General features: G+C 50.3%; 1 protein-coding gene across 2 annotated transcripts in view; it reads right to left on the bottom strand.

Moving 5' to 3' along the window:
• Positions 1-22,959: 22,959 nt before the first annotated feature.
• Positions 22,960-26,493, bottom strand: part of SBK1 (SH3 domain binding kinase 1) — a 49,361-nt gene continuing 45,827 nt past the window's right edge. For both annotated transcript variants that reach the window (XM_074322971.1, XM_019754731.2), the window contains exon 4: positions 22,960-26,472. In XM_074322971.1, coding sequence (XP_074179072.1) covers positions 25,639-26,472 — 834 coding nt within the window. In that variant the 3' untranslated portion in view covers positions 22,960-25,638. The remainder of the gene's footprint in view (positions 26,473-26,493) is intronic.

Here is a 26,493-nt window from a genome sequence, read left to right as displayed (position 1 = left end):
TCTAACATTCCTTGTAATACTGGTTGGGTGGTGAGGAACTCCTTTACTTTTTCCTTGTCTGGGAAGCTCTTTACCTGTCCTTCAATTCTAAATGACAGCCTTGCTGGGTAGAGCACCCTTGGTGCTCTGGTTGTAGGTCCTTGCTTTTCATCACTTTGAATATTTTGTGCCAATCTCTTCTGCAAAATTTCTGTGAGAGATCAGCTGACAATCTTATGGGACTCCCTTATAAGTTACTAGTTGCCTTTCTCTTGCTGCTTTTAGGATTCTCTCTTTGTTTTTAATCTGTGCCATTCTAATTATAATGTGTCCTGATGTGGGCCTGTTTGGGTTCATCTTGTTTGGGATTCACTGCACTTCCTGGGCTTGTATGTCTATTTCCTTTGCCAAGTTAGGAAAGTTTTCAGTCATTATTTCCTCAAAGTTTCTCAATTCCTTGCTCTCTCTTCTCCTTCTTGTATCCCTATGATGCAAATGTTGTTATGCTTGATGTTGTCCCAGAGGCCTCTTAAACTATCCTCATTTTGGGGGATTCTTTTTTCTTTTTACTGTTCTGATTAAATGTTTTCTGCTACCTTGTCTTCCAAATCGCTGATTCCATCCTCTGCTTCATCTAGTCTGCAGGTTATTCCCTCTAGTACATTCTACATTTCAGTTATTGTAGTCTTCACTTCTGACTGGTTCTTTTTTATGGTTTCTATGTCCTTTTTCATGCTTGCTATCTCTTTGTTGGAGTCTCACTAACTTCCTTGAGCATCCTTATAACCATTGTTTTGAATTCTGTCTCTGGTAGGTTGCTTGCCTCCATTTTGTTTAGTTCTGTTTCTGGAATTTTCTCCTGTTTCATTTGGGATGTATTTGTTTGTTTCCTCATTTGGCTGCCTCTCTATTTGTTTCTGCATATTAGGTAGATATGCTGTGTCTCCCAGTCTTGGCCGGGTGGCCTTATGTAGCAGGTGCCCTGTGGGGCCCAGTGGCATAGTCTCCCTGGTCACCTATGCTAGGTGCTCCAAGAGTGTCCCTTGGTGAGTTGTGTGCGCCCTCCTGTTATAATTTAGCATTGGTTGCTCTTGGCACATCAGTGGGTGGGCTTGACCCTCAGGCTGATTGTCTGTGGGGTCTCACCACATCCACAGCTTACAGGCTGTTGTTCGGGATCTTACCCCACTGAATGGGATTCCCCCTAGTGGGCTCTGGTGCCTGTTGAGACTGCCTCTTGTGGGGCTAATTGGGCCCCACTGCTGTGGTCTGAAGTCAGCCTCCAATTATGTTTGTTCTGGGTCCTCTTGTGAGGGGCTGTGGAGCACGCCCAGGTCACCCACTGTCTGTGACGGGCCAGCAGCTACCTGGTAGGAGCTACAAAGTGATCCATGGTTGTTTGCTGCCTGTGCTAATCCTGGAGGCCCGTGGGAGAGGCCACGCTGAGAACAGGACGTCTGCCACCAGCACTGGGCCTGGGGTAGCTCCGCAAAATGCTGGGACACCCCGAGGCCTGACGCCACCTTCCAGCTTCCTTAAGTTTCAGCCACTAATAAATCCTAGTGTGGTACATGAGTTGGGTGAGACAGGGTCTCAGGGAGTCACTAGAGTAGGAAGTGTGTTCAACAGGTTAATGTAAATTCTGATTTGCTGCCAGTGCTGAGCCTGAAGCCACTCAGCAAAAGTCTCAGAGCACAATGAGGCCAGCTGCCACCTGCCTGAGGTCTGTTGGACTCTGATAGTTTTCCAGGAAACAATGCAATGCTGGTGGGGCTGGCTGCTCTTGGAGAAAGTGCTTCTGGTGTTGAGAGAGTTGCATGGGGCGGAGTCGCAGTGAGTCAGCAGGGCGGAGTGTGGATCTCACCTGGCCAATCAGATTCAGATTCGACCGTAAGTGTTGGGGCCGGCTCAACACGGGAATGATGGCGCCTGGCTGCCCGGGAGGAAGACCTCCTCACAGGGGAAGTGCTGACTGTCCTCCAGTCCTCCTGCGGAAGCCACACAGCCCAGTCTGCTCCCCATCTGTCTCTGAGGCCCCCTGAGTCAGCGCCCCACTGCTGGAGCCCAAGGTGAGTGCCTGTGAGCAAGTGTATCAGTGCGCGGGCCCTTTAAAAGGACACCTGGGTTTCCAGCAGCCTCTGTCCCAACCGGACTGTTGGAATTCCCACTGGTTTTCACAGTCAGATGTTGTGGGGGCTCCTCTTCCTGACACCAGTACTCTTGGCTGGGGAGGCCGGTGTAGGGCTGGAGTCCCTCACTCTTCTGTGGGGAAGCTCCGCGGCCGAGAGATCCTTCCCGGTTCTCAACCACAACACAGAGGTTTGGTGCCAACTAGTCCCGCATCTCGGCCCCTTAGTTATACTACTTCTGCTCAGCCAGATTTCAGATGGTTCTCCAGGTTGATTGTTCTATAATTCAGTTGTAATTTTAGTGTGTTCACGGAAGGCAGCAGGCACAGTGTTTATCTAGTCTGCCATCTTGGATCTCCCCCCTGCTAATTCTATTTGTAATTTTTTTTAAGAACTCTCATATTGTTTTCCATAGTGGCTGCACCATTTTATATTCCCATCAACAGTGTCCGAGATTTCCAATTTCTCTACAGTCTTGCCAACATTTGTTATTTTCTAGTTTGTTAGTTTGTTTGTTTTATTTAAATTTTTATTGGGGAATATTGGGGAACAGTGTGTTTTTCCCAGGACCTATCAGTCGTCGTCCTTCAATCTAGTGGAGGGCGCAGCTCATCTCCAAGTCCAGTCGCCGTTTTCAATTTTAGTTGCAGGGGGCGCAGCCCACCATCCCATGTGGGAATTGAACCAACAGCCTTGTTGTTGAGAGCTCACACTCTAACCAACTGAGCCATCCAGCCACCCCTTGTTTGTTTGTTTGTTTGTTTGTTTTTTCAATAGTAGCCATTTTATTCGGTAGAGGTGCTAGATATCTCATTGTGGTTTTCATTTGCATTTCCCTAATGATTAGTAATGTTGACATATCTTTTCATATGCATGGTGGTCATTTGTATGTTGTCTTTGGAGAAATGTCTATTCAAATTCTTTGCCCATTTTTAAACCCAATTGTTTGGCTTTTTGTTGTCGTGTTGTAGGAGTTCTTTACATAGTCTGGGTATTAACCCCTTATCGGGTATATGATTTGCAAATATCTTCTCCCATTCTATGGGTTGCCTTTCTCTCTGTTGACCATGTGTTTAAGTTTGATATAGTCCCACTTATCTATTTTTGCTTTTGTTGCTGTGCCTTTCATGTCATATCAAAGAAATCATTACCATATCCAATGTCAGGATGATTTCCCCCTATTTTTTTCCTAGGAGTTTTAGGTATTACATTTGATTTTTAATCCACTTTTAGTTAATTTTTGTATATAGTGTATAAGGTAAGGATCCAGCTTTATTCGTTGGCATGTAGATATCCAGTTTTTTCAGCACTATTTATTGAAAATACCATCCTTTTCCCAGTGAGCGGTCTTGGCAACCTTGTCAAAGATCATTTGACCATATTTGTGAGAGCTTATTTCTGGACTCTCTTCTGTTCCATTGGCCTATGTGTCTGCCAGTACCACACTGTTTTGACAACTATAGCTTTGTGATGAATTCTGAAATCAGGAAGCATGAGTCTTCTAACTTTATTCTTCTTTTTCAAGATTATTTTGGCTATTTGGAGATCCTTGAGATTGCGTATGAAGTTAGGTTGGGTTTTTTTCTATTTAATTTTTTAAAAATTAGCTCTGTATCAGTTAGAATTAAATTTGACTGTAAGCAGTAAAGACCTCACTACAGTAACTCAGGCAAAATAAAAGTCTAATTCTCTTGGGTGTAAAAAAACAAAACAAACCCCCCCCCAAAAAAAAAAAAAAAAAAAAAAAAAACTAGAGGGAGGCAGCTGGGTCTTTGGGCAAATTAGAAAAAGATATCTGTTCTCCAAGAGACTTTTTCCCCACATATTGGAAAATCGTTGTAATGTGTTGATTTTGTTTAAATAAGATATTTCACTACTATATTCCAGACAATACACATATAAACCTGCAGCGTCGTCCACGTGAATGGTGTCCCTTCACACAGAGTGCCCTGTGAGGCGAGCAGTGCCCCAGTCCCGGGAGCTGCACCAACCCCACAGCGTCACCAACGACCCAGCTTCCTTTTCGATTTCTGCTGCACATCAGCGACTCATGCTCACTCACATCTGTGTTCTGACAGGAAGACAGCGGGTAAGGGCTGGGGAGCAAAACGGGCCCTTCTCCCACCAATTTAAGCCCCGACAAGAGAGGTTTATGCATCTCCATTCAGGGCGACCATAGCTTCTATTTCACTGGCCACTCCTAACTGCAGGGGAGGCTCGAAAATGCATTCTTTTACCCGAGCATGTGGGAACCTCAAATACAGAGTTCTATAACTAAGAAGTTAAGAATGAGAGAGCAGCTGTGGGCACCCACAATTGCCAACGTCAGGAACTCAGGTAATTTCCACATGAAAGTCCAGCTCCAGCTTCTCCTGAAAACAGGAGACTTGGCTATGCAGGGTCTGCATTCCCACGTGGCAAGGACTGGCCAGAGCTGTGTAGATAGAACCTGCCCTGTTTTATTTGCAAAGTTTCCAAATGAAAACTTAATACTTTTAAAAAATAGGCATTACATTCCTGCGCTTCAGAATCCCAAAGGTACTAAAGAGTGGACAGTGGAAAGTCTCCCTCTCGTCCCATCCCTTGTCACCAAGTTTGTGTCCCAAGGTGCAGTTGGGGTGCTCTGTCACCCAGAGATTTTTTTCATGTAAATACAAGCAAATATGTGGATATGCATATTCTCCACCCCTCCTTTTGAATATAAATGGTATAAGTCTATACTTTCGTTGTATCTTGGAGATTGTTTCTTATTGTACCCCAAAACTTTGCTTGTTGTTTTTACAGCTGCATAGTTTGCCATCAGATGGATGTACCTTAATTAGTTCTCAGGCGATGGACATTTAGATCATTTCCAATCATTTACTTTACAAAAAAAACACAAAGAGTTGCCGTGAGCAATCTTAGGCATAAGTCACTAAGCACATGTGGGAGCATTTCTGTAGAACAAATCCCTCCAAGTGAAGTCATTTGGTCAAAGTGAACAGGCATGTGTGATTTTGATAGATATTGCCAAATTCCCCTCCGGGGGAGGGGGCCTGCTGACACCCCCACAAACAATATCCGACAGCTCCCCATCTTCCCCACATCCTTGCCACCTCAGTGTGCTATTGAGCTCTTTATCTGCTGCCAAGTGATCCGGCACACACTGGCATCTAACTGTAGTTTGAATTTGCATTTCTCTTATTCTGAGAAAAGACGTGTATCTTTTCATGTGTTTAAGAGTCACTTGTATTTCCTTTTCTGTGACCTGGTTTGTGTCCGTTGCCATGTTTTTTTTGGAGTAGTCTTTTTCTTATTTCTTTCTAGAAATATTTTATGTCTTAGGGAAATTAACTCTTCGTCTGTGATATGCAGAACAAACGTGTTCCCGGTGTGTCACTTGCCCAGTTTGGCTCCTTTAAAAAAAACAACAACAAACATCTGAAGTATAACATACACAGCAAAGTGTGCAGTTTGATGAATCGTCACAAAGCAAGCCACCTGTGTCACTTTTCGTTTATCACTGTTTATATCACTGGAGCTTTTGCCACGAGAAGCTTTTTATTTTCACATAATTGAGTTTATCAATCTTTTATTTTACGACTTCTAGGTGTTGTGTCATAGTTAGGCCTTTCCCACTCTGAGATTCAAAAGAAATTCTGACATGGTTTTGTTTAGTATCGGTGCTGTTTGATTGTTTTCGTTTAGATCTTTCATGTAATTTATCCTAGTGTAAGGTGTGAGGTACAGCAGCCTTGTTTCTTTTTCCCCATTTGGCTAAACTTTGTCCCAATGCCTTTTACTGACTAATCTGTATTTTCTTTATTAATCTGAATGATACCGTATTGTATACTAAATTCCCCTGGCCGTTTCTGGATTGTTGGTCCATTCGCTAACGTGTGCTCTCATTTTGAGGTTTGTTGAGTACTTCTGGGCTGTGTTTTAACCCATGCACTGCAGTTAACAGCTTGTACCCTTGAACCCTCAGAATACCGACTCCAGTGACCTGGAGCAAGTGACTCCACTCTGCCTCAGTTTCTTCATCTATAAAGTGGGCATAATAGTACCTAGCTCACAGGGTGTTTGGGGGGACTAAATAATTTAATGTATTATGTGAGGTGCCTAGAAGAGTGTGCAACATATAATACACAGTAAGGGTTCACCATTTATTGGTGTTATTTAGGGCCATTTTGAATCCTTCCGCTGTGATGGAGAAAGTATTTGTGGATGAGAAAATGGAGACTTTGAGCCGTGACATGACTGGCCCGGGACCTTGGGGCGCGGTGGCCCTACCTCTGAAAGTGGCCTGCCAGTTCCTGAGCCCCACATGAATGGGCCCGACCACCTCAAACAGACAGTTTTCTCCCGAGTTTCATGGGTGGGAGGGGCCTCCTCTCCCCCCTCCCCAGCCCAGTGGCTGTGGCTGGGGCCCCAGCCGCGGGTGTGGAATGAGGCTTCAGCAGGACGTGCAGCAGGAGCTCCTGTGTGAAAAGACCTTGCAGGTGGAGGGAGCTGGAGCTTCAGCAGCTCAGCCCCTCCCTCCAGGGCCTGCTGAGGCGCTGCTCGCGCCCAGGTCTCCTAGGAGGAGAGAGGCCTGCGCTGGGCAGCCCTCCACTCGCTGGCTGTGTGACGTGGGGCAAGGCCCCGACCTCTCTAAGCCTCCATGTGGTCAGCTACCCAGTGGGCAGGTCAGCAGGACTCCCAGGAGAGGGGTGCGTGTGTGCACAGCAGGGCGGCACGGAGGGCTGATTCATGGTGGCCCAGCGCTGTGAGACATCAAATGGTGTGCTCGGTGTTCTACCCCCCCCCCCATGAAAGCAGCTGGGAAGGGAGCCGGGGACCCCAAACTGCCAGTTCAAAGGACTGTGCCAGGTGTGAGACAGAAGGGACCTGGGAGAGGAGCCCAAGTGGGAGTACAGGGTTTCTCCTGCAGCAAGAGGGGAACGTCAGCCAGCTGGAAAGGGGACCAGAGGCTGAGGGAGAGCTGAGAGGCTGAGAAGCGTCCAGGTTTTCCTCCCTCCCGCTCTCGGAGGCCAGTGCAGGGGTACGGTGGGGAGGGTAGAGGGAAGGGAAGGCGACACAGAGAACAGGTCCCCAAGGGGTGTGGGGACTCTGAGGGAAAGCGAGACCAACAGCCCTCCCCCCACGCCCTATCTCGATTTGCTGGGCCAGGTCCTTCCAGACAAGTCCAGCCCTGTGAGTTCTGCTGCCACATCTGGCACATAAAAATTCAAGAGGCAATATTTGGGACATAGTTATACCAAAACATGATTTGTTGGTTATATGAAATTCACATTCAACTGGGTATCCTGTATTTTATCTGACAAGCCTCCCCACAAGCACGAAGGGGAGAGAGGGCATTTCTGGGGAAGTGGGAGGGGGTATTTCATGGTATTTGCATCGTGATGAGGCCTTCCAGACGTTTCTGCAGGCCCCATGGGCACACAGAAGGTAGCTGGGAGGAATGGCGAGTGTGCATGCCAACAGAGAGGCTCACGTTTCTCGGGTCTTATATGACCTTACAGCTGAGGGCTGGTGCCCAACCAGGCGTCGAGCAGGAGACCTGAGAAACCTCAGCAACAGCGACCATGAAGCCAAAAGCCTTGAAGCTGCAGGGGAAACCACAGCTCCCCTGCTCACCCTGCACCACAGGGCAGGTGGGAGGGGGTGGGGCCGGAGCATCAACCCGCCCAGCTCAGTCCAAACCTGCTCTCCCTGTCACCTGTCACCTCATCCAGCACCTTAGCGGGCACCTGCCCACCCTTCCTTTATTTCTCCTGCCTTCTCCTCCTTGGTCTCTCTTTTCTCTCTTTCTTTTTTTTCATCCAAACTTACTTAGTCACTCAGTCTGTCCTTCAATGATCCAGGCCAGTTTAGAAAGTTTGGAAAGTTTGGGTAGGAAATTACCTATGGCTTGTGGCTTGAAAGTGTACTGGCACAGACTGGCTTAGAAAAGGGAAAATAATAAAGAACCTCTGTGAAAGAAAAATAGAAAAAGAATAGAATTTTCTATTTTTTCAAGAAAAACAGAAAAATAATTTTTACCTTATTACAATGTATACACATTAAGAGACACTCAATAGTAATCTTGAAAATGATGTCACAATGTGTGGGCCTGCCTGGAGGCAAGTGTCATAAACTGGCTGGGACTCAGTGTCATCCACAGGACTGAAAACTCACCCATTTGGACTGAATTTCCTTGAACATGTCTTGATTATGTTGTCAGAGGCGGTAGGGGTGGGAGACAGGGTCAAGAAAATTGTGTTCAGTTGGAAAATCAAGTTCCGCTGCTTCCTTCCACTCCTGGATTCTGTGGACCGACTGTCCTACTGGCTCCAGGCGTGGAGCGCCTGGGAGGGCACAGGACACTCAGGCCCCAGAAGCTCATCTGTGCGCAAGGCCCTGATGGTGGCTGGCACAGCCAGGGCGTGGCACGGAGAAGGAGGTGCCTGCAGAAGCGTTCCCAGTGACAGACCCTGAGGTGGCCGGGCTAGGAGGCAAGAGCTGGCCACATGTTGACAGATAGGCTGACCCTTGGAGGGGGCAAAGCCCCTTATTTTGATTTCAACCACACCCACACAGCACGGACTGTCTGCAGTGCTGTGTGGGTGTCAGTTCAATGATTCCGCATCACAGCCTTTGGACGGGAGGCCGTAGTTGTCCTTGCGTGGCCAAGAGGGCACTGAGTTGTGGGGAGGTTGACTTAAGTGACTTGCCCAAAGTCATACATCCTGGTCACACATCCCTGTGTAGGCCCAGCCCAGGGTGGGCGACGAAGAAACTCTCCTCTACCCTCCAGGTTCTGTCGGCTGGTCTGATGATCAAATAGACGTGAGATTAGTGAGAGAAAATAACCAGACTGCATATAAACATGGGTGTGGGAACCCTGCATACATGAGAGAGTCGGAGACCCCACATGCAGGAGAGGTTCAGAGGCAGAAAGGGAGCATGAGAACATAAGACATCCTGAGCTAGGGGTGAGGTAAGGTGTGTGCGGGTTTGAAAGGGTCATTGCAGGGCGGTAAGGAGAGCAGAAGCTCAGTGATCAGTAGTTCGCCCTGCCCTGTAGACAGGTCAGCAGAGGTTACTTCTGCTCATCCCTTATCACGGGGAAGGACCCTAAGTCAAGTTCTTCCAGGCAGTTAAGGGGGGGGGCAGCAGTTTCTCTTGAGCTGGAAGCTGAAGTTGCCTTCTGCTCAGAGCAGCCCACACACCGCAGAGGCCCATCGTGGGGTGACTCGTTCTGAACCCCACGCCAGCCTGACCATTCAGTGCACATTGGGCCCCAGGCCTCAGCCGCCACTCACCTGCAGGGAGCTGGACCCTTGGCTGTTCAGTCAAGAAGCAGGATGGGTTGAGCTGTCCTCCAGGGCAGGCCCAGTGCTGGGCTCTGGGACATGCACAGAACCAGGATAGGTCCATTGCTGCTTTTGCAAAATGCTTGGTCTAGTGAGAGATACGTACATCCACTAGCGATTACAGCCCAGTGTGCACACATCCAGGAGCCCAGGAGCTGTATTTACTGTGGGCCAGGCCCTGTGATAAGCACACCTCTTCATCCTCACAACAACCCCTTGAGGTATCACTGGGCCCATTTTGTAGAGGAGTAAACTGAGGCTGAGAGAGATTCAGTAATGCCTAAGGTCACAGCAATCAAATGGTGAATTTGGAACTCCCCAGGGGAAATGTAAGCTTCTGGGGCACATCCCAGAGGGCTTCCCAGAGGAGGTGCTGCCGTCCTTGGGTTGTACAGAGATGGGGATATGTCCAGTGGAGAGAAGGAGGAGAGTATTACAAACAAAGGAAACCCCTGAGCAGAGGGTGCCTTCCCCAGAGGGTGGCCCCTGTTTGCCATTCTCAGGGGCTCTGGCTGGCTGGGCTCAAGGGGCAGGACAAGGCCCAGGCCAGGACCCAGGGTCTGTGCTGGAACACAGATTATGCCTGAGTTGGCCTCCCTGTTCTGTCCTTTGCTGGCAATGTGACATGTCCCCCTTCTGAGATCCAGTTGTCTCATTGATAAAGTAGGGATACTAGTACACGACGGGTTTTATGAGGATGAAATGTCTTCATCGATGCAAAGGACTTCTAGCTGGGCCTGGCTGCAGTGAGCATTCTGGAGGTGCCAGCCGTCTGTTTCCCCAGCAAGGCCCCGCTTTCATTCGGTTGAGGGAGGCTGATGCTGCTTGCGTGGCCTGGTGCTCCCAGCCACCCTGCCCCAGGCTCACCAGCCTCACCTCCAAGCCCCCACCACACTCAGGGCCTGAGCCCACTGCGGGGTGAGGGGTGGAGGGCACAGGCATCTCTCACCCATCGGGGGAGGGGTGGGAACCAAGAGAAGTGGTGACTAAGACGAGAACCCGAAATGCACTCACACAGAGAACGCCCCCAGGAGGCGGATTCTTTCACTCTGGCTCTGGTGAGTGACTCATGCGGGGGCAGGTATGAAGGTGCCAGAACACAAGGCGTGATGCACGTCCCTACCAAGAAGTGGTGGCACGTGGGCCATGGAGGGTTGGGGTGTCTCTCAGATTCTGGGGGGAGGGGCGGGTAGACCCTGCAACTGGGAGGCCTGGCATCAGAAAGACCTGGGTTCAGATTTTAGCACCGCTCCTTTTTAGCTGTGCAACCTTGGGCAAGGAACTTCCCTTCTCTGTGCCTCAGTTTGCTCACCTGTTACATGAGGTTAGTTAAATCCCCCTCCCTGCACTAAGCCCTTCCCACCATGCTTATTGGATCTTGGAGATTCTTTTTCTTAAAAGATGCTAAAACAATGAATAAAAAAGAAAGGAATAAACCACTTAAGTATGATAAAGTTTCCTTGCCAAAACAGAAAACATCATTCTAAATACTAAAGCCATTTCCCTGAGAATCAAAACAAAACAGTGTTTTGGAATGTTCTATCATAGACGCTGGGATAAAATAAAATGGTCACTACTGAAAAAAGAATAGATAAGATCAACTTGCCAGGGGATAAATTTAACAGGGAAAGTGCAGGACCTCTATGAGGAAAAAAACATGTTGAAGGACAAAGAGAAAGCGCTAACATCAGAAAATGGGATGACGGGGCAGCCGGGTAGCTCAGCTGGTTAGAGCGCAGTGCTGGTAACAACAAGGTCGCTGGTTCCATCCCCACATGGGCCACTGTGAGCTGCGCCCTCCACAACTAGATTGAAACAACTACTTGACTTGGAGCTGATGGGTCCTGGAAAAACACACTTAAAATTAAAAAGTTAAAAAAAAAAGAAAATGGGATGACGTGAAACATCAGAAAAATATGAATGTTCCCATGTGCAATTCCAATGAAAATACCAACGGGGCCTTTTAAAATTCAGATAACACTGTATTAAATTTCACATGGAGAATATAAAAAACCTGCAACCCGGGCCACTAAATAGCCCAGAAATGGATCCCATTTTCTATGGGAATTTAAATCACGACAAACGTGGAACTTCACTTCAGTCAGAAGGGGCCAGCGCAATTGGCTATCCACTTGGAAAAAAAGAAAGTCTTAAAATTGGATCAATACTTTACACCATAGGCAAAAGGAAATTACAGGTGAACTAGAGGCTCAATCAAAGTCTTAGAAGAAAACTTAACAAACTGTACTTATAATCCAGGGATTGGGGGAAAATTTGAAACCAAGAAAAGAAGCCTTTTAGATAGATCTGTTAAAATTGGAGGCAAAAATTATGGGAAGATACCCTAAGCAAAGTGCAAGGATGACTCATGTTTGCAAACATGGCAGAGGAACGAACGGGCCAGGCCTGAGTTGCACAGACCGTCCTTACAGATTGACAGCAAAAAGACAAACAGCGAAAAATGGCCGAGGGTCGGAAGAGACAATTCACAGAGGAGCAACTCCAAGCGGCACGCACATAAACTACAGAGGCTCGGTCTCAGTCGGAAGCAGGGGACGGTAAATTAAAGCACCCTCAGGGAGGCAAACATGAAAGCTCTGGTGGGGGTCTGGGGGGAGCATATATTGCTGATGGAAATGCAAACTGTTAACAGCCGTTTTAGAAAGCAATCTGGCAATATCCCATAAAAAGATTTTTTTTTTGCAAGATCTCAAAAAATTGACTTCTTATGCACCCTTTATTGGTGCTCCACCAAAATAAGAGAGAAAACCAAGTAGAAGGAACATACTTTGATACCAGAATAGGAACACCAACCTTAAAAAGAGGGGAAAGGACTCCTCGGGGGAAATGACGAGATGAGAGAGACCCCAGGAGGACACCTTGTGACCAGCAGAGAGCAGCCGGGTCACACTGAGGCAGGGCAGGGGGCGCCAGCACAGATTGTTTTCAAGAGTAAACTTGTAAACCACTGAGTATAGCTGAACATCTTGAGAAATGATTTTAAACAGCTGGGGTTGAGTTTGGGGTTGAATTACCAATAAGTAGACTTTTCAAAGCCAATGAGAAAAATGACTAATACCAGGAACGCAAAAGGTTGTACAGAAAGGAAAGGTGACTGTAATTTATTACAGGGCTCAGGTCTGAGTAGAGTTTGCAAGTTATAAAAATGTTCGCTAAGATTCTTGGAGGGACAGAGTAATGTCTTTCAAGTTTAGGACGTTTTCAGGCAGTATCCTTCAAATTTCATTCTGCCCCAATACGCTTTTAAAGCGTGGTTATTAGGGTTTGCAGCAGCAAAACCTGGGAATACAAGTGTCCACTCAAGAGGAGCAGCTGAATGAACTGTGAAACACCCACAGGGTAGAGTAGTATGTGTCCACAAGACAGAATGAATTAGATTGATCTACCCCTGTTGCCTGGGTGGGATTCCTCCCAGTGTTCAGTGAAGAAAGGAAAACAAACAGAGAGAAGTGTGAATAATAGGATTCCAGTTTTGTAAATCAAAAGCAATCCCCTTCCTCTGAACACACGTGCTTGGGGATGATCTGAGATGGAAGGTACAAGAGACAGCACGTTGCATTGTTCGCTTTGGTTACCTGAGGAGGGATGGTGTTATGCAGGGTGTCCTGTGGGGTCTCAGCTCCCGCCCCACCACATAAGAACGCAGGACATGGTGAGGCCAAAAAGGAACACCCACGGAGCCATAGGAAGGGGAGTCACACCACTATATTCTCGCTGGCGGCTGGGTTGGAGATACAGGAAGTAGGAGCCACACAATCCGCAACCTGCCGTCCACTTGTCTCTGCCAACCCACCTCACTTGCTAACTGCAATCCGCTCTTGCTAGCTCAGCCACCATCTTCTTGCTAGCCTCCATTTGTTGCTAGTGTAGCCACGGCAGTTATATCAGTGGCCAATGGCTCACTGGTTACAGCTGACGGCCAACTAGTCACAGCTGATGGCCATCCAATCACAGTGATGGCCATTTATTACCCGAGCCAGCACCTTTCTACGTGAGGCCGAGAGCCTGGAAACTGCTCTCTGGGGCTCTGTCCCCGCAGATGGAGTGGAGATGGGACAAGCGTAGGAAGTGAGCCCAAAGAAGAGCGAGGACTGCCCGGGATAAACTGTCTACGTGGTACAACCCCGCTGATGGGCAGCTCCACGTGTTTGCACGTGTGTCTAGCCTTCTAAAGGAATCCCTGAAGTGTGGTCACCAAGCAAAATGGCCGCGGTGTCAGGGTAGTGGAATTTGAGGTGATTGTACTTTCTTTGTTCTTAATTTTTTATAATGCATATGGATCATTGATATAATTAGAGAAGTCAATTAAGTGAAAAAGAAAAGAAAAAGTGAGAGGTCCTAAATTCTGGGAGGGTGGGTCTCCTTGACCTTGGTCCTACAGAGCAAGGTCTCTCTGTACTTAGGAGAGGCCCAGCGTGCAGGAACATGTCTCTCAGTGCAGGGCCTTCATATCGACCCAGGGCCAGCCTCGGTCTCAGGGACTGTGGGAGCAGAGCCATCACCAGCCTGCTGGCACCCATCCCCCCAGGACACCCCAGGCTGCGAGGAAGGATCAGCTGGGGTCTTCAGACAGATTCTGGTGCCAGGCATCTGATTTCATTTGTCTGGGTGGTGCCCCAGTCTCGGTGTTAATAATAATCTGTAAATGGTTATGAGTTTCGATTTTCACACAGCTTTTGGGAACCAAAGAATCCCGGCTAAGTCAGAACGATCAACACACGCGGCATCTGATTGAATAGTTTGATAATTACGCTTTCCTGCTGTAGACATTTCACAGCTGCTGGTGCTTGGCCGGGAACCATTTTCTATGTCATCCATTTTGCCAAGCTTCAAAAGGGAAACATCTTTTTTAAAGCTATAAATTAAAAAGAAAAAAATCAGATCATGTCACACCCTGCTCAAAGCCTCCGAGGGCTTCATCATGGACTCAGGACAGAATCCAAGACCCTTGAAAGACCCAGAGGGGCTGGCAAGAGCGGGCAGCCTCACCCCATCCCACAATTATGCTGCAGCTGCACGAGTTCTGCTTTCTTCCCACCCTCCTCCCTCCCCTTTTCTTTTTAAAATGCTCAAACATAGAAGAGCTGAAAGAATGGTGTACCAATCACTGAGATGGCCACCATCTGATTCAAAAATGACCATTTTGCCGTATCGCCGTGACTGTGCGTGCATTTTGCTGAAAGTTCTGCATCCTGACACTTAACCCCTAAATACATCAGGAGGAATCAACTAAAAGTGAGGACATCTTCCCCCGTGGCCACATGCCAGTGTGGGGGCAGAGCCCCAGAAAGTGGTTTCCAGGCTCTCGGCCTCACATAGACAGGTGCTGGCTCAGGTAGTAAATGGCCATCAACTGTGATTGGATGGCCATCAGCTGTGGCTACTTGGCCGTCAGCTGTAACCAGTGAGCCATTGGCCACTAATATAACTGCTGTGGCTACGCTTAGCAGAGAGAGAAGAACGGGGGCTAGCAGGAAGATGGCGGCTGGGCTGGCAAGTGTGGATGGCAGTTTGCAGACAGTGTGGATCCAGCCTCCAGTGAGAGTATAGTGCCGCCAGAGAGAATATAGTGGTATGACTCCCCTACCTAGGGCTCCGTGGGTGTTCCTTTTTGGCCTCACCATGTCCTGCGTTCTTGTATGGGGAGTGGGAGCAGAGACCCCGCAGGCCTCCCTGCATGACAAATGGCGCAGCGAGCAGGGTCTCCCGCATGACACCAGCATCATACCCAAGAAAATTAACAGTCATTCTTTAATATCTTCTAATACATATTGAGTCCGTATTTAAATGAACCCAGTTATTCACAAAAGGCATTTTATAGATGTTCATTTTCTAAATCAAGACCCAGTGAGATGTGTACATTGCGGTTGGTTGTGATGTCTTTTCAGTGTCTAGTGTCTAGAACAGTGAGGTTTGGGACCAGACGCAGCTGGAACCTGTTCAAAGTGCGACTTCTCTGGCCCCACTCTGGATCTCCAGACTCGAAACTCTGGGGGGGTGGGGGGGGAGGCGGGAATATGTTTCTTATCCAGAATGAGGTGAGTCTCATTCAGGCTCAAATTTGAGAAGCACGGAGCGGCCCCCGCCTTTTCTTGCTCCCATGATGTTCACTTTTTGAAGAGAACAGTTGTCTCGCAGAATATTCCATATTCTGGATTTGCCAGGTTCTTTCCTCAGGGTGTCAATTCCCTTGTTCCTTTATCCTTAAACATTTAAAAACCTCTCCACGTAGGTGAAGCTCATGAGCAGCCAGGTGAAGAGCTGCAGTGACAAACAGTACTCTCAGACCTTGAATTCAGGATCCTTATGGAGCTCCATTGCTGGGTCCTGGAGTCAGGACCACAACAAACACCAGCGGCGAGTTGTTAGGAAAGAAACTCCTCTTTCCTCATCACCACCCTAGGAAGGGAACCAGCACTGCATTTCCAAGGTCGCTGAAGGGAAGTCACTTCAGATTATTTGTCCCAGGGGTGGGAGGGGTAGCAGATGAATGCAGAGAAAGTTGGGGCATCTTCTGAGACTGGGAGGAGATGAGGGACCTGGGGACTCCAGATAGAGAATGGCTGCAGGCCATCAGGTCTAGGTTGGCAGAGAGAGCACCTCTGACTCCTTCCACGACCAACATACAGATGTGTGACCCTCATATTCCAGGGACCTATGCCACCCCTCAGTTTTCTGGATCCAGGATTATTGCAACAGTTATGTATTTTAAAATACAATTGCCAGGTTGTCTTCCAAAGAGGTAGGGACAATTTTGTGAAAACCAATTTGGCAATATCTATCAAGAACCATAAAAATGTTCATACCAATTGACCTAAAAATTGTCCTTCTGGGAATTTATCCTAAAGAGCTAATCCAAAGAAAGGCAAAATGATGATTTTCACTGCTGGGGGTCTTTTTTTTTTCCATTTTTTCCTCCCTTCTTCTGCCTCTATCCCTCCCCACACACTCCGGTTCAAGCCGTTGTTTCTCAGTCTAGTTGTGTAGGACACAGCTCCCTGGCCCATGCTGGTATTATGAGCCTTGCGCTACTCCCAGCTGAGGAAGTCGGTCGCCAGTCATCGGTTGGCCACTCACTCTGGCTGCCGGCCACTCATGGCAGCACACAGCAGCCTGCGGCAGCTCATGCCAACCTCTGGCTGCTCACAGCAGCTCAGCTCCAGGAAGAGCTGTTGTTCACAATTTTAGCTGTAGAGGGTGTAGGTCACTGGCCCATGTGGGAATCCAACCGTCAGGCGTTAGGAGCCTGGTGGTCCAACCACCTGAGCCACCGGGCTGGCCAACAGGGGGCATTTTTAATAGTGAAAAATTAGAAGTAACTCAAGTACCGTGTTTCCCCAAAAATAAAACCTAGCTGGACAATCAGCTCTAATGCGTCTTTTGGAGCAAAAATTAATATAAGACCCGGTCTTGTTTTACTATAATATGAGACCAGATCTTATATAATACAATGTAATATAAGACCAAGTCTTATATTAATTATTGTTCCAAATGATGCAGTAGAGCTGATTGTCCAGCTAGGTCTTATTTTCGGGGAAACACAGTAACTAACAGTAAGAAATGAGGGGAAATCTACTCAGGAGGATACTGTCAGGACATTGAAATGGTGATTATGAGGCAGCCACTTAGAAAATGTTTATGAGACAACATTGAGGGAAAAAAAGCCAGATACAAATGGTAAACATGTGTTTTAAGTTCATTTTGGTTGTGACAGAAAACCACTCCAACTTAGTTTAAGCAAAAAATGTAGATACCTTATGAGGGCCCAGAATATATCATGAAATCCAAGTATAGGAAGCGAGTCTCACATGGGTAGGGATTTAGAACCAGAAAATTGGTAATGCTTTTATATATTTTTATCTTCATCATTGTCTCTTGCCTTTCCTCTTTGCTTTGCTCTGTCAGTCCTGCTTTGGTAGAGAAATATGGTTCCTTTTCTTTTGGGGCACATATTTCCCAGCATCCCTTGCAGTTAGGGTTGGTCATATGACTATTTCTCCCTGATGGAATGTGAGTAGAGAGTGTGTCCCACTTCTGGGACTAAGATGCTTATGAGAGTGGCTATATCTTCTCTTTGTCTTGTTTGCCATCCTCTAGCTGAGGCCTCAGGAGGAGCAGAGCCACAAGATAGGGGTCCTTGAATCACCACATGGAAAAACAGCTTCAGATAATTCTGTGAGGTAGTAATAAACTTCTGTGATGTTAAGCCACAGAGATTTGGGGTTTAATCTGTTCCAGTGGCCAACGTCCATTTAACTAACACACTGATTATCTCTGTGTCTCTACCCTCATCACTACACAGAGCTGCCCCACAACTTCTAAATTATACTGTTTTTAAGCAGATATTGACTGGCTTCTCAGTCTCACTTCTAACTCTTTAAGAGAGAAGCTCTAATTGGCCCAACTTGGGACAGCTCCAGACCTCTGCTAAAATGATCAGCTGTGATGCGAACATGGCAGTAGGTCCCTCTTCCTGTCAGTAGAAATGCAGAGATAATCTTTAAAAGGATGTCTACTGCAATACTCTCCAGTTCCTAAAACACATATGTAGGTAGATAAGGAATAAGAGGGAAACAGGGAAAAATACAAAGGCAGTTAGTTATCCCCTGTCCACGAAGAAGAAACAAACGTGGTCTCATGGCAATGGCAGAAGGTAAGAGACAGCAAACACCACTGCACAGGCCCCATTTTAAGCCTCTGATTTTGTCACATCTGTTACCATCCCACTGACTGCAGCAAATCATTTGTTCAATCCACTTGTTAGATTCAAAAGAAGGGGGCAGGCCACCCTGCCCATGGTGGGAGGGCACTGCAAAATAACACTGAAAAGGTCGCAGGTACAGGGAAGGGTGAAGAGGTGGGGCCGAATGGTACACCCACCCCACCCTCACCTGAGAACACCCCCACTGTGTAAATTACTTTGGGTGGGCCTCCAGGGGTTCAGGAGTAGAGCGTGTGACAAGGCCTCAGTCAAAGAATTGCCTTGCCCTGGCCACGGTGATTCTATCAGTGATAGATACAGAATCCAATCAGAACGAACTAAACACAGTGCAAACACCAATCGGGATAGGACGACTGGGAAGGGGACTCCCTCTTACCCGCTGGGTATCACTCTGAGAGGATGCAAGTTGGGGTGGCTGGCAGTCGTCTTACGCCACAAGGAGAGAGGAAGAAATCCAGGAATAATTCTACCCTGAGGAAGCAGGGCAGATGGAGAGAAAAAGCTGTCCTGGTGTGGAAGGTGAAACCTCTGCATTAGGCTGCACCTGAAACTGGTTCTCCTTCTGGACTTTTCTTTTTCAAATTAGTTTGAAAGCAACCAGCCTGCACTGGATTTTCTGTTATTTGGGACCAAATAGGTCCTGACGAATACTCTAGTAATCTCAGCCTCAGAAGTGAACATCTAGTCCCCAAAAGGCTCTGTCGCTTCTACTGATCAAGTAATCGTGTTGAACAGGAGCTGCTATAGGGAGGCCTCACAGACGCTGTTGGCTCCAGGGAGCTTACAGATGAGGTTTCTCTGGGGAGCGGACAGAACTCCTTTATTTGCAAGCGATAGACACCAAACTCAGGGGATTTGGGAGAATATATTGGCTCACCTAACTGCAAAGCCCATTTCGATCTAATTTCAGTCATGGATCTTTGTGCTCAAATGATGTCATCAGAATCCCTCTTTCCTCCTCTCTTGGCCCTGCTTCATTCACTCTGTGTAGTTTCCATGCTTGGCCACCATCTCTCTGGGTGGTAGCAAAGATGGCTGCCAGCAGGTCCAGGCTTACAGCCCACAAGCTGAGCACCTCTAATGAAAAGAGAACACTTTTCCTCCTAATAGCTGTAGAGAAAAGCCAGGAGCTGCATAACCCTGGTGTATGTCCATGCCTGAGCCAATTTCTGTGTCTCGGATGCAATATGACTTGAGTCACATGGTCACCCCTTGGTGCCAAGGGGTGGAGTCAGCCCCACCTGAACCACATGGAAGGGAAAGTTGGGATGCCATCACCCAAAAAAGGGGGATTTGGTGCTGAACAGGCAACAACAGCAGCCATCCACTACGTCTTTTTTTATTTTTAATTTTTTTATTGGGGAACATGGGGAACAGTGTGTTTTTCCAGGACCCATCAGTCGCTGTCCCTCAATCCAGCTGTAGAGGGCGCAGCTCAGCTCCAAGTCCAGTTGCTGTTCTCAATCTTAGTTGCAGGGGGCGCAGCCCATCTGGCCGCCCCACCTGCAGCTCAGTGGCAGCTCATTGCCTTCAATCTAGTTGTGGAGGGCCCAGGTGGGAATCGAACTGGCAACCCTGTTGTTCAGAGCTTGCACTCTAACTACCTGAGCCATCCGGCCGCCGCCACTACATCGTACATTATTCTCATGGGCATCTCATGGTCCTTCTCACAACTAATTAAATATAAGCCCAAGTCTTCCACCTTCTGCAGTCACCCTCTATTTTCTTTTAACATCGAAAGAGAATAACTGGACCCTTACCACGTCCTAAGGACAACCAGGGCCCTCCATGATGTCTCTGAGGATTACAGGCTGGGCTCATTGTCTCCTGAATCAGGCTGTGCCCAGCCGCCTGCCTCTCAGTTTTATTGAGGAAATATGAACAAGTACATGTAAGGTGTGCCACTTGATGTTTTGGTACACGTGTCTACTGCAAAATGGTCACGGTCACGCTAATGAGCATATCCATCACCTCACTCAGAATTTTTTTGTGGTGAGAACACTTAAGCTATACTCTCTTAGCAATTTCCAGCATACAATGTAGTATGCGAATTACACAGCCAAATTATCCCTGTATGATGCCCTTTTTTGTCTCCAAAAGGAAACCCCTCAATTTCTCCATTGCCCCAAAGCTCCAGTAACCCAAGGCTGGGGAATGAAATCTCTTCCCCTCAGCTGCCAGTAAATACTTCTCAATGACTTGTCTTATGCCCACGTTTCCACTGTGAACCAGGCACTAGATGATGGGTGGGCGGAGCTTCACATGTGAGAGAGAGAGAGAGAGAGATGTTGTTTAGGGAGTCTTTCCCTCAGCGATGTGAGTTGAGAGGAGATATCTGATGCCCTGAGTGAAGGGTGTCATGCAACCTTTGAGTTTGCCACTTCCAATGCCCCTTGTCTGGGCACGCTTAGCTGTCACTGATGAGGAGTTGGGAAATTTTGCTTAGGGCTCAAGGAGAATCTTGGGTAAAAAAAAAAAAGTAATCACAAATACAATCCCTTCTCTTCTGAAGTTCAATGTTATACGCACCTTTTTGATGGACTGAGTTAGTCTGGACTGAACAGGATGGGCAGGAAAGGACACACTAAGTGACCTCAAGGAGGAAATCCCCCTGATCAAGGGAAGGTGACCCATGCTAAAGGAAAAACCTAAGGGATCACGGGGGGTTGTCTACTTCTGATACAGTGTGTGGGAGAGGCTGGAAACCCTTCAGGTCAAACCCCTTTGTCCTGGCAGGAGGATGGCTTTGTCACCCTAAAAGACGCCTGGGGTCCGCCCTGCTGCTGAGTGACAGGCAGGAACAGAAAACCAACGCCCCCTAGTGGTAAGGGCTGGCCTTCTCTGGCACCTGGGAAGTTACAAAGAGGTGGTATTTGTACATCACTTAGAGGAAGCGTTTGCATTTGTAGATTTCCCCTACACCCCTTAACAATCCATTAAAATGTTATGTTAAGTAAAGGGAACGTTGCCTCCAGCTAGCCGCTCTTTTCATTGCAGACAAGTGGCAGACGTTCTGAAATGACAGGGTTTTGATCAAATTCTTAGGTAGGAATCCTTCACTTTCTGATCTGGTCTGGTTGGATGTTTTTTTCTCTTATTTCTTTTCTCTCTCTCTCTCTCTCTTATTTGCCCCCCCAACCTCTATTTCATAGATAATTATGTAACCTATTTAATGTCTGCTTTCCTTATTATTAATAGAAAGCTTCAGGGGATAGAGATCGTCTGTGTTGTTTATCGATGTATCCTTGGCCCCTGAAATAGTATTGGGCATTCATTCATTCATTCAACAAATTATTATGGAGCACCTGCCATGTGCCAGGCAGGGGGTGGGAGGGGAGTAGCAGCTGGCCGCACACGGACTGTTCTCATGGAACTTCCTCTCTGGGCGCAGGGAGAGCTGGAGGGACGCTGAGTGCAGAGCACAATGTATTGGGGTGCAGAGCATACATGTACCTTCTGCTCCATGTAGGTACTTGGGAGGCTGACACTGGAACAAGGCTTGGGAGAGACCGAGGCACAGGCCCAAGTGACAGCTGGCTGGCCTAGAGGCCACTGTGGCTGGAGGCAGCACAGGGGAGGAGCAGAGGTGAGGCGGGACGTTGGAGGCGGCAGTAAGGACTTCAGCTTTGATTCGGGTGGAGCAGGGAGTACTGTAGCGTCGTTGGAACAGAGTGACAGAAAAGACAATGCCTGCTGTGCTGAGAGAGCCCAATGAGGCTCGGGAGAGGAGCAGGGACATTAGCGAGGAGCCACTGTCACCGGCCGGCAAGGGATGGCTGCATGCAGAGGGGGCGATGCAGGCGGTGACACAGCTCGGGTGCTGGGTAGACCTGTATCTGAAGGCGGAGCTGATACCACAGTAGGTGGTGAGTGACACAGCAGGTCAGACATACCTGCTCAGTGAATGCGGAATCGTGATGCCTGCCGCCTGCCCGATTCCCGCGTACAGCTTCGCGTGGCCTGCTGCCTCTGCAGCCAACGCCCATGCGGCTTCTTCCCGCCCGCTCTGCCTGCGGCCCAGAGAACCCCAGATCCTCTGGGCTCGGTTTTTGGGGGCTCCCGACTTCTCCAAACTCGATGAGTTTCCCAATTACACCATCCCGTAGATGTGGGTAATGTCTGCTCCATCATTAGATTACCAGCTGCCAAGAACAGCAGGGGCCCCACCGGACCGGCTCACTGCCGTCTCTGGGTCCCTAGTAGGCAGCCCGGTAGATGGAATGTGCTAGGTAAATATTTGCTGAGAGGCCCACTCTGTTTCTCGGGGGTTTTGCTACTTTTTCCTACCCAGTCGGACGGGTTCCAAACGGGACTCCAGGCCAGGGACCCCTCCCTCCCCATCCCCAGAACCCAGGTCCTTGTTCCTTCCTGCTCAGGCCCTGGCTGGCGCCTGCTCTGGGGCTGAGGTCAGACTCTGCAGACCCACATTATAACACCTTTCGTTTGCAGTTCCCAGGGTACAGTGGTACCTCGGTTTTCCAACGTCTCCGTTGATGAACATTTCGGTTTACGAGCGCCATAAATTTTATGGATCTATGGTATCATTGGATAGTAAAATTAACGCTAAATTTGCAGTTTTAGGGGTTGATTTTAAAGGTCTGAAATGGAGTCATCCATTTTGCGTTACCTTCTATGGGGAAACTGTGCCTCGGTTTTCGAACGTTCCAGAACTCGAACGGTTTTCCGGAATGGATTACGTTAGAAAACCGAGGTACCACTAATTCTGTGTACACTCCTACCCTGTACCTGAGACAAGACAGCCACCCAGTGGTAATTTTTCTAAACATCTGTTTATTTTATAGCAATTGTCATGATTAGAGAAGTAAATAACATTTAAAAACCTCCTCAGGGCCAAAGGATGGCAGAGTATTTACAAACACGTGGTGGGGGAGGCGGTAATACATGAGGGCGCCGAGTTGGGATTCCACCCAGGCCCTGAGCCAGGCCTGGATGCTGAAGCCAGCCACAGCTGTGCCACTGGCCACAGCGTGGGGCTTGGAGAGCATTGGTGGCCTTGAGGCTCCGCTCAGGAGCCTGGTGGGGACCCTCGAGCTAACTTGTGGCTCTGCTCCCTGCCCAGGTGGCTCCCCACACCCCACAGGCCAGCTCAGAGGGGCCTCTGGGAAGCACCGAAGGAAGAGGGGCAGTGTGGGGGGCACAGGGGCTGGGACACACACACACACACATACACACACACATACCTTCACAGAAGAACCATGGGGGGGGGCTCATGAATTTTTGTGTCTTCTAAGTCTTCATATCTATGGTGTTAACTTTTTTGCTATTTATTTATTTTCTTCAACAATGACATAAACTGAGGTAAACATCTGTGATCAACACCTCTCCTAAGGGGCAAAGGGTCCCAACCCAACCAGCACAGGCAGCAGTGGGGCCCTGACAGCGAAGGGTCCAGACCATCACTGCCCCGTCGGTGCCTCTGAAAACAGGGCTGGGCTACGTAACTACAGTCCCTTCCCAGCTCTAACATCCTAGCTACTAAGACGAGGGTCTCAACAGAGAAAGAGAGAGAGAGAGGGCGCACACCAGGGACATCTACTTGGAATCTCGCTTCCTTGTTATTGCAGGAGACAGGATGTCGAGAGGCCTAAGGCAAAAGAAGTTGCGACTGGGAGAGGTGCCCGGATGGGCTCCAGGTGGGCCGGGGACAGGGAGGGGGGGCCTTGGCCCTTAGTCGGAGGAGGGGTTTGCTACTTACCTGGCGTGTGGAGGGCCCCAATGCCCGCTGGAGAGGTGGGTCTTGAGAGGAGTGGGCACACCAAGGAGGCGGGGGCCAGGCCCTGGGGCAACCTGTTTGTAAACTGGACCCAGGCAGGATAGGGGGACCTATAGCCCTTTTGTGCGGTGGGAATGAGGGGTGAATGGGGAGGTGGGGGCTCCCAGCCAGAGGGTAGTTGGGGTCCCCTCTGCACAGCCAGGCCCATCAAGGAGCCCCCTCAAATGGCCTAGACCCCAGGAGGGCCCCTGGCATTGGGGCCAGGGACGGCGGATGGGGCACTGCCAGGCAGAGGGAGCAGCCTCTCCCAGGCTGAGGTTATTGCGGGGTCCCAGGCCTCCACAGAGAGGGCAAGGCTCGAGGGAGCCGGCCGAGGCTGGGTTCCTCTCCTCTGTTTTGCTGCCTGAGGGCCTGAACCAACCTGCAGGTGCCTCCTAGCCGATTCCCTGAGGGGTGTGGTGAAAAGCAGGCCTGGGTGCCCTCTGGCAGCTGCCTGGTGAGCATCCCAGGGCAGGGCGAAGATACTGAGGCTTCTGGACGCAGTCAGTCAACACACAAGGCTGCGTGCACACGCGCACTCTGGGCGCTCCCCCTGCACACACGCCCAGCACTCACGGCCCTCACATTGCCTCTGCACCCCGTTCTCATAACCACAGTGGCACACTCCAGGACCAGAACTGTGGGAGGTGTGAGGACAGGGTCAGCCCGAGGCTGACATGTTGGACCCCAGCAGAAACCCAGGAGAAATTTCTGGCACAAATCACGTCGCTGCCGCCAAAGCTCAGGCCGCCATCTGGGCCGGGCATCAAAGACAGAGGATCTGAGAGGTTCCCTGGGTCTGGGGAAGGTGGAGATGGCAGGGAGCTGGGTCCCACTGCAGGCTCTGAGCTCCCTTTCCTGCCCTAGGGATGCTGGCGCAGCTGAGGGCTCTGCCCGGGGAGCCCTTCTGTCCCCTGGGGAGGACAGGGAGGGGTGCCAGAGCACTACCTCAGCAGCCGTGTGGCCTGAGGCCAGCTGCCCTCCTCCCTAGCTGTGTCCTCATAGGGGAAGGGCTTGGGGGCAGTCACTAGATTCCTGGGGCCTGTGCCTGCACACATTTTGTAATATCCAGACGCGTGCTACATTTTGCAGAGGGCCTGGCCTCTCCCCTGCAGCCTCCCAGGAAGGGCAGGACACAAGCCCTGAGCTCACTGTCCTCCTTGCAGCCAGCGCCCAGGGGCCCTATGCCCCTTCTCTGCCCCAACACTTCAGTCCCTTTGTACCCAGGGCGCGTGTGGAGGGGGCAGGAGGGCAGGACCTGGGATGGGGCTGCAGGATGGTGTGCCAGGGGGTGCAAAGGGTCAGGAGCAACTGGTCAGGGTTTCAGGGTTCAGGGAGTTGTCGGGGAGTCGGCCCACAAGCTTCCTGGCTCCTGGTGTGTTTGTGTGCCTGGGGGGGGGGGGTCCTCTGAATCCTCGGGTCTGCGGGGCTTGGCTGCTGTGGGCCAGGCCCCTGCCACACAGGTCGGGCCAGGGGCCTTTTGGTGGCTCTTGCCAGCCCCGCGGCTGGGGGGGCGCCCGGCCTGCTGTCCTGCCTAGTCTAGCACTATTCCCTCCTGCCGCTGAGGGGCTGCTGGGTGTCGCTACGGCCAACACCCCGGGCTTGGCGCAGGCCCAGGGCGCCTTCAGCGCCTGGCCGGGCTGCGTGCACACGCCGGCCCGAGGGCGGCCTAGCGGCTTAGACGCAGATCTCAATGGCCGTGGCCAGCACCACCTGCCCTTTGCTCTTGTCCGGGCGGCCATCGGTCCTGCCAGGGGGCCCCGGCGGGGCCAGGCCAGCGTCGGGCACGGGCACGGGCACTGGGACCGGGACGGGGACCGGGACAGGGCCGACAGCGGGGGGCGAGGGCCGGGAGCCGCTGCCACTCTCCGTCAGCACCGTGCGCTTGAGAGGCCCCGGCGCCTCGAGGCGCAGGGGCCCCGTGGGCGGCGCGCGGTCCCCCGCCGGCTTGCGGGCCCGGTGCGAGGGCCGGCGCCGCAGCTCAGACGTGAGCTCGTGCTTGAGGAAGCGGAAGACCTCCTTGGCCGGGCCGCGCCGCTCCGGCTCGAGCGCCAGCAGCCTCTGGAACATGCGCAGCGCGGGCTCGGTGAAGCGGCGCCACTGCGAGGGCAGCCCGGGCAGGCGGCCGCGCTGCCAGCGCACGAACTCCTCGAAGAAGGCGTCGGAGCCCGAGGCCGCCTCCCACGGGAAGTTGCCGGTGAGCACGCAGAAGATGAGCACGCCGAAGGCCCACACGTCCACGCCCGTGTCCACCGCCAGGCCGTCGGCGCGGCCCGCCTGGCACACCTCGGGCGCCGTGTACGGGATGGTGCCGCTGACCCGCTTCACGCGGCAGCCCACGCGGCGCGTCATGCCGAAGTCGGCCAGCTTCACGCGGCGGCACTCGCGGTCGAACAACAGCACGTTCTCCGGCTTGATGTCGCGGTGCACCAGCTGCCGCCCGTGCATGAAGTCCAGCGCCAGGCCCAGCTGCTGCACGCACCGCTTCACCGTGTCCTCGGGGAGCCCCACCTGGGGCCAGGGGACAGGGAC

The sequence above is a fragment of the Rhinolophus sinicus genome, linkage group LG18, assembly GCF_036562045.2.
Source record: "Rhinolophus sinicus isolate RSC01 linkage group LG18, ASM3656204v1, whole genome shotgun sequence".
Taxonomy (NCBI): domain Eukaryota; kingdom Metazoa; phylum Chordata; class Mammalia; order Chiroptera; family Rhinolophidae; genus Rhinolophus; species Rhinolophus sinicus.
The sequence above is the reverse complement of the archived record's forward strand: the minus strand, read 5'-3'. Positions and strand labels throughout refer to the sequence as shown.